Below are 6834 nucleotides of genomic sequence, written 5' to 3'. Positions count from 1 at the left end.
GGACCGGGCGCTGGGCGCCGCCGGGGGAGGCGCCGAAGGGGCGGCTGCCCCGGCCGGCGGCGAGGCGAGGTGGCCCGCCCGAGGCGAGGCGATGCTCGCCCCCCCCCCCCCCCCGCATCCCGCCACGCCGCGATGAAGAGGCCGCCCCCAGCCCCGGCCCCCCTCCGCCCGGCAGCCGAGGTGGGCTCCCGCGCCGCCGCCGCCGCCCCCCGTCCGCGGCGAGGCGGGCCGGCGGGGCCGGGGGGCGGAGGGGGAGCGGCGGCGCACGGCAGCGAGGTGGCTCGGCAGCCTTCCCGGAGGAGCCCGGCCCACCTCTCCCGTACAGGCAACCCCCTCCTCCTCCTCCTCCTCCCCGCCCCGAAAGAGGAACTCGCCGCCCGGCCGCGGCGGAGGGAGAAGCGGCGGCGGCAGCGGCAGCGCGCCCGGCCCCTCCGCACACCATGGCGCAGCAGCGCCCGCCGCCCGCCGCCGCCGCCGCCGCCTGAGGCGCCCCGCGGCGCCGAGCCGAGCCCGCGCCCATGGCGGCGCCGCCGCCCGCCCTCAGCTGGGCGCTGCCCCTGCTGGCGGCGCTGGCGGGCGCCGGCGGCCCCCAGAGCTTCGAGCTGCCGGGGGCCGCCATCGACAACATCGAGGTGAGCGGCGGCGGCGTGCTGGTGGCGGGCGGCAGCTGCGTCTACGAGCTGCGGCCCGAGCTGGGGCTGCGCCGCCGCGTGATGCCGGCGACGGCGGAGCAGGGCTGCGGGGAGCCCCCCGACGTCCGCAGCAACCTGCTGCTGGCCTACGAGGAGGCCCGCGGGGTGGGCGTCGTGCTGACCGGCTGGACCCAGACGAACGGGCACTGCGAGGTGTGGGAGCAACCGACCTACCACCTGCGCGTGAACCGCAGCGAGGTGGTCAGCTGCCTGCCCGATGGCTCCACCGCCGGCGTCGTCTTCCAGGTGGCCGGCATCTGGTACCTGGCCTTGGCGGCCACCTACTCCGCCCTCCCCTACAGGAGCCGTCTGAAGTGCGAGCCCTCCCTGTCGGACGAGGCAACCGTCATCACGGTGCGCAAAGTGGTCGACCTGTTGACCAAGGAGGATCTGGGCATCATCAAGCGCAAGAATGAGCCTTTGCACTTCGTCGACGCGCTCCGGTGGGGGGATCACTTCTTCTTTCCCTACTACAAGTTGAAGGCCAGGCAGGTCAACAACACAGAGCCACCGAGCATGGCTGTCCTGCGCCAGTTGCGCAGCCCCTCAGAGGGTGGCCTTACTTTGAAAGGGCACGTGTATTTGGAGTGCGGGTGCAGGGGCCTCATCGTTTCCTCCAGCCTTGTCCGCCAGGATGAACGGGGCTGGTGGGTGGGTGTTTTCCGCCACAGTCGCGACCCTGAGGCCTTGAACGACAAGGCCTGGAACGACACCGCCGTCTGCATCTTTGGGATGGAGGAGGTGAAGGAGCAAGCCTGTGCGTTGTCGCACTTCGACGTGGTCGGGGAGAGCTGTGTAAGTCTGGGCATCGTTTTGCTAAGCTTTCATCCTGCACGCCGTTGTTGACACTGTTGGTGTTGTGGCTGGTGTCACTGTGCATGACTGGTGGGGTGTCCCTGACCTGATGGCACGTGAAGTTCCCAGGGAACTTCAGAGCTGCGCCAGGCTTTGTGTGTCAGCCCTGGCTCCATCAGCCCTAAAGATTTCTGCAGCACTTTGCTTCTAAAAAGCCGATCCCTTGCCAGACTTTGGAGTATTCTTCCCACCTACATCTTGGGAAAGACATGTCTGAGGGAACACCTGAGGGCATCCCAGGTCAGGCCCAAGTCTCAGGCTCCTCACTCAATGCGCCCTTTGCTGCCAAGGATTAGTCGTACTTCATTGTATTTTCCATGCAGCCTAGATAAAGCATCTCCTACCTTGTTCTGTGCATTCACATCTCATGTCGTTGCAGCTACATCAGAAATGAAAAAAAGCCCATCAAATTGACTCCTGTGCACTGGGCTGTGTGCGTTGTTATCCACATTGCTCACTAGTTACTTACGGTTGCTTGTTCGGTGGTAGGTGTTTCCCTAGACTCCCAGGACTGGCCTTGCTGGAGGGGGATCACAGCCATCCCCCCCAAACCTGTATGCACGGCAGACAGCAGTAGACGATATGTCTTTGTTGTTGCAGTGGTTACGTTTTCACAGGCAGTGGTATCCCATGGAGATCCCCTGGTCACCTACTTCTCTAACACTCTCTCTTCAGCTCCTTCCTCCTTTTGAGGGTGAGCTGTGCTCATGGAGGGCAGGATGAGCAAAGCTACCGGCTTTGCTGTGGCCTCGGTAGCTAGTAAAGAAATGAACTAGAAATGAAATTCAAGAAGCTAAAAATGTAATTCAGGAAAAGAAGGTGCTTTTGCAAGGCCCTTCCTTGCTTCTAAGTCACACTCAGAAGTCTTTTCAGAGCTGTAGCAAAAGGAACAATGCTGAAAAGTATCAGGGACGACCGCAGGGGATCAAGCAAGCCATCATAAAGCAAGCCCTGGCCTTTTGCAGCTCCCCCACCATCCAGGGACTTTGCAGCTTAACCCCTGAATCCTTGCTGTGTTATGATGGGAGGTTGCTGGAAACTCCTTGAAAGAAGTGCAGAAGCGCAAGTCGTTCCTTGGCTTCCCAAATCTGTCCCAAATCTGTCTGTAGCAGAGTGCAGTGCCGAGATTCTTCCAAATACAAACTACTGGAGGGGACATGTGATTCAGTCTGCTCATCTCCCTGCTGAGTTGTGTGACTACTGCCAGTGTTAGAGGATGTAGTTACAAATGAGAACCCCACATGTGGGTGAAACAACTGTGCTGAAGTAAATAGTGAAACTCTCACCACAGAGCCAGAGCCAATCCTTCGATTTCCAGTGCCAGTTTATAGCTTACTGCACAATTTCTGCGCACTCACAAGGCAAACTTGCTGAATGAATTTGAGGTCTCATCCTCATCCCAAAATACCTGCTTGCTAGTTGGATCTTTAATTTGTATTCACTCATGGGGTTTCTTCACGAGGTGCTTTCTGAGCCTGCAAAGCAAAAAAGAAAAAAGAAAAAAAAGAAACCTCCCTGGGCAGCAGATCCTTTCTAAACACTTTCCAAAGCCCCACGCTAGAAATTTCAGAAGAGTCTTACGGATTTCATAGGGGAACATAATGCAGGTAGGGTCAGGCGGGTATTTCTGTCTGACCAGTGTTCCTCTCAATCCCCTGTCCCCATTGCCTCCCAGTGCCTGAATATGGAAAATCAACAGTCCACTTGTTTAAGGATCAGTCTGATTCACATCAGACTCATGTGACTCCAAAGTTACTTTCATGTCCCAGAAGGCTTTTCCCTTCTGGAAACGTAGATTATATTTGGGTACAATGCTGAAGAATCCCAACTTTAAAAATTATTAAAAGGATTGTTTGCTTAACATTATGTCTCTAACTATGGTGATGGTATTAATCATGGTATTTTGGCACAACAGTAAATACAGTTTACCATTGACATGAAAGTGGTATTTTAATATTTTGTGAGATAGCAGGACATCTGGGTGTTGTGTAGTAATATGACCTGTAACATTACATGGCTAATTATGCTCCCTTTTTAAGCTAATTATATGTGCTTATGATGTATAAACATAGAAATAAATGCATGTAGTTCAGCTTTAATATGTTTTTTATACTACAGAAGGTTAGGCTAGGCTATTGCAGAGTAAGTTTGGAGATGACAGGCCCATATGCTGCTGCTTCTGGGTTGTTTCAGTCCAGATCCTTCCTCTGTCTCTCACCAAATCATGGGAGTCTCTGCAAATGTGGAACGTGCTCTTCTTGGACTCGGAAGCGCGCGGTCTTCAGAACTGGCAGGAAGATGGTGAGCAGCACGTCCGTCAGCACGCAGATTTTAGGAGAAGTGTGTGCAATAGCTAGCAGTGGCTCTGGCCAGAAAGGAGTGCCTTATAGCGGGGAGCTATCACCAGTACGTTGCAGTACGATGTGTAGGAATGGCAGCAAGCAGCAGTACTTAACGTCTGCCTAAAAGCCCAGTCTTTTAAAGGCAGTGCTGGTACTGAGGAGGTGAATGAGTTGCAGTGTCATGATTGCCTGGAGTGCAAGACCTGGATGGCATTTGTGGCGGGTGGACCATGCTGAGTGTCAGCCTGACTTTTGCACTGCAGGTGCCATGTGTTGTAGGGTGCTGCGGGTCTTAGTCTTCTTTGCTGGGTATGCTTAAATTCTGGAGCTCAGGTGTGATGTGACTTATCACGGACACAGACTGTCAGTTTATGTAGGAATTGAAAATACAATTTTTTTCACGGCAGGAATACAATTTATGGATAGACTATACGTTAGGGAGTAGCATCAGTTTGTTTTCCTTTTGATCTTGTCATTCTTCAGATTTCTGTAATTATCCTGATTACCTTTAGGCAAGACATCGTCTTACCTGTCTACACTCACACAGCTGCTTGTCTTTGCACTGTGTCGGCACTGTGCTTCTCAAGAGGGACTTAGCCTGAGGTATTTGTGGTCCTGTACTGCTGCATGTTCTACTCTGCACTCATTCCTGTAAGGTACTGAGCTTCCTGGCCCTCACCCAGTAAAGCACTTAAGGGCATATTTAACATTAGGCATATAAGTATTTCCATCATCTGCAAGGGAACTGCCCATGCATTTAATGTTAAGCATGGACTTGAGTACTTCACTGGATTGGAACCAAATTGCTCCGCATCCTGTAGGAACTCATTGTAGGTGTGTAATCTCTTTATCCTCACGCTACTTCTTAGACCAAAGTTGACATTTGCATTACGTTTTAATGATGGATTTGAGTCTGTTATTGAAAATTAGTAATTTTTAGGATCCTTGCTTACCAACTTTATCAAAAGGTATATGAGTGCTACATATTCTGTGGAATTGCTTCTTATGAGCACTAGCTAATCAGGTTTACATTTTGTGTGGTAGTATGCACAAAGCATTTTGTTCTAGTTGTATGTGTTTATTCTGGACGTATATAATATTGGATTCCCAAAGACATGATCTCTAACTAGCAAGAGGCAAGTGGTGTCTTAGATGAAACTACTCTGAAAACATTTTGCAGTTTTATATTCAGCTTGTTTTCCTCTGATCCACACGTGTCTAAATTTTGGTTATATCTACTTACACAGTCTTGAGGTCTATGTGTTAATGGACTCGCTAGCATAACCTGCACACATGTAAGCACATCTTCTTCACAATTTCCTAGGTTAATACCTGTGAATTTGCCAAATTTCACTCTCATTTTCTTTTCAGAAACCTGACTGAGCACTAACAAACATTTTGGTGGATCACAATTATGAAATCGAAACTCTGTAGCCAGTACATAGGAGGAATGTTGGAATTTGTCACAAACTTGTTCTGGTAGCTAGTGAGCTTCAAGAAGGCCTTTCCTTCTGCTGTTCCGTGGCTGAACAGGAGCTTCTAGAGTCTCAGATCTCTCCCAGAGATTCCAGGATCCTCTGGGTCACAGCCAAAGAGATGAGTCGGAGAAGTACCCAAATTAGAGAACATCAACAGGAGAGAGTTGTAGGATGTTACCTAATCACAATGACAAATCCGGAAATGAGGTTTGCCGTTAAAAAAAGTTGCGTGGGAAGAAAAGGATTCTACAGGTTTTCAGAGAAAATCCAAACATAAGTTAGGTGTATATCTGTAAGACAGAGAGAAGTTGCTGTAGTTCATATTGAGGTGTTTATTTTATGATGTGCAAAGGCTAAGTAGCTGTGATAGCTACTGAATGCTCAGCTATCTTGGTTGGATTTTCATCTGGTATTTAATGCAAGTGAAGATATATAACAGTCTGTTCTTTGGATTTTTGCATTTTTCAGTGGGTGATAAATATGTGGGTTGGTATATGCCCCTTAATTTATCCAGCATAGTTTGGAATCTTAGGACAAATCCTAGCTGGTATAAGCGTTGCTGAAATTAGATTTTGAAGTCAACAGAGTCACATCAGTTTAATCATGGCCATTAATTTTCAGGAATGACATTTGAATTTGTGTGGTAACTAATTCCAAAATGATTCATGGCCTTTTATTTAAGGAAAGAATAACAGACTTCTAAATATCATTTGGTATCAAAATTGATCCTGTAATTAATTTTCTGGTAGTAAAGTCATGTTCTGTGTATTACCATACTGCTAGTATTTCATCTAATGTTTGACAGGTTTCTAGAGTTAACATTTCTAGAGTGAGTATTTCTGTCCAGTTACAATGAATTTTCAGTTCATCCCTGTTAGCTGTGGGAAGTAAGCCATGGGGGACTTGTAAACTCTCACATTGTCAGTAAGAAGAAGAGGTGTTTTCAGTCATCTGGCTGGAACAGTCAGGTGTTCTTAGCAAAAACTTTTGAGAGCCTGGGGGCTCTTCAACAGAGGATTTGCTTCCTTGGGATCACAGAATCATTCAGGTTGGAAAGAACCTCAGAAGAGGTCTCCAGTCCGCCCCCCTGCTCACAGCAGTGTCAGCTCTGAGATCAAACAAGGTTGCTTTGGGCTCTGTTCTGTCAGGTCTTGAAACCTCCAGGGATGGAGATTGCACAACTTCTCTGGACAACCTGTTCTGCTTAATTGTCCTCATAGTGATGTTTTTTTTAATCTCCTGTCCACTAGAAACCTCCCCTGTTTCGGTTTGTGTCATTATCTTTTGTTTTCCTGCATACAACTCAGTCAAGAGCCTGGCTCTGTTTCTCTGGTCCCTCTGAAATTGTCTCATCTGTAGGCTGAACCAGCCCAGTTCCCTCAGCCTCTCTGCGTAGGGCAGGTGCTCCAGGCTCCGACCATCACAGTGGCCCACCACTGAACTCACCCACATTTATCAAGAGCAGTG

The 6834-nt window shown here is 50.0% G+C and overlaps 1 protein-coding gene across 1 annotated transcript in view; it reads left to right on the top strand.

The window, feature by feature from the left end:
• Positions 1 to 518: 518 nt before the first annotated feature.
• PLXNC1 (plexin C1) overlaps positions 519 to 6834 on the top strand; it is a 68679-nt gene continuing 62363 nt past the window's right edge. Inside the window, exon 1 of the mRNA XM_074168205.1 lies at positions 519 to 1487. Coding sequence (XP_074024306.1) covers positions 519 to 1487 — 969 coding nt within the window. The remainder of the gene's footprint in view (positions 1488 to 6834) is intronic.

This window comes from Numenius arquata, chromosome 2 (genome assembly GCF_964106895.1).
Source record: "Numenius arquata chromosome 2, bNumArq3.hap1.1, whole genome shotgun sequence".
Classification (NCBI taxonomy): Eukaryota; Metazoa; Chordata; class Aves; order Charadriiformes; family Scolopacidae; genus Numenius; species Numenius arquata.
Note: the sequence above shows the minus strand (reverse complement) of the source record. Positions and strands in the feature narration are given on the sequence as shown.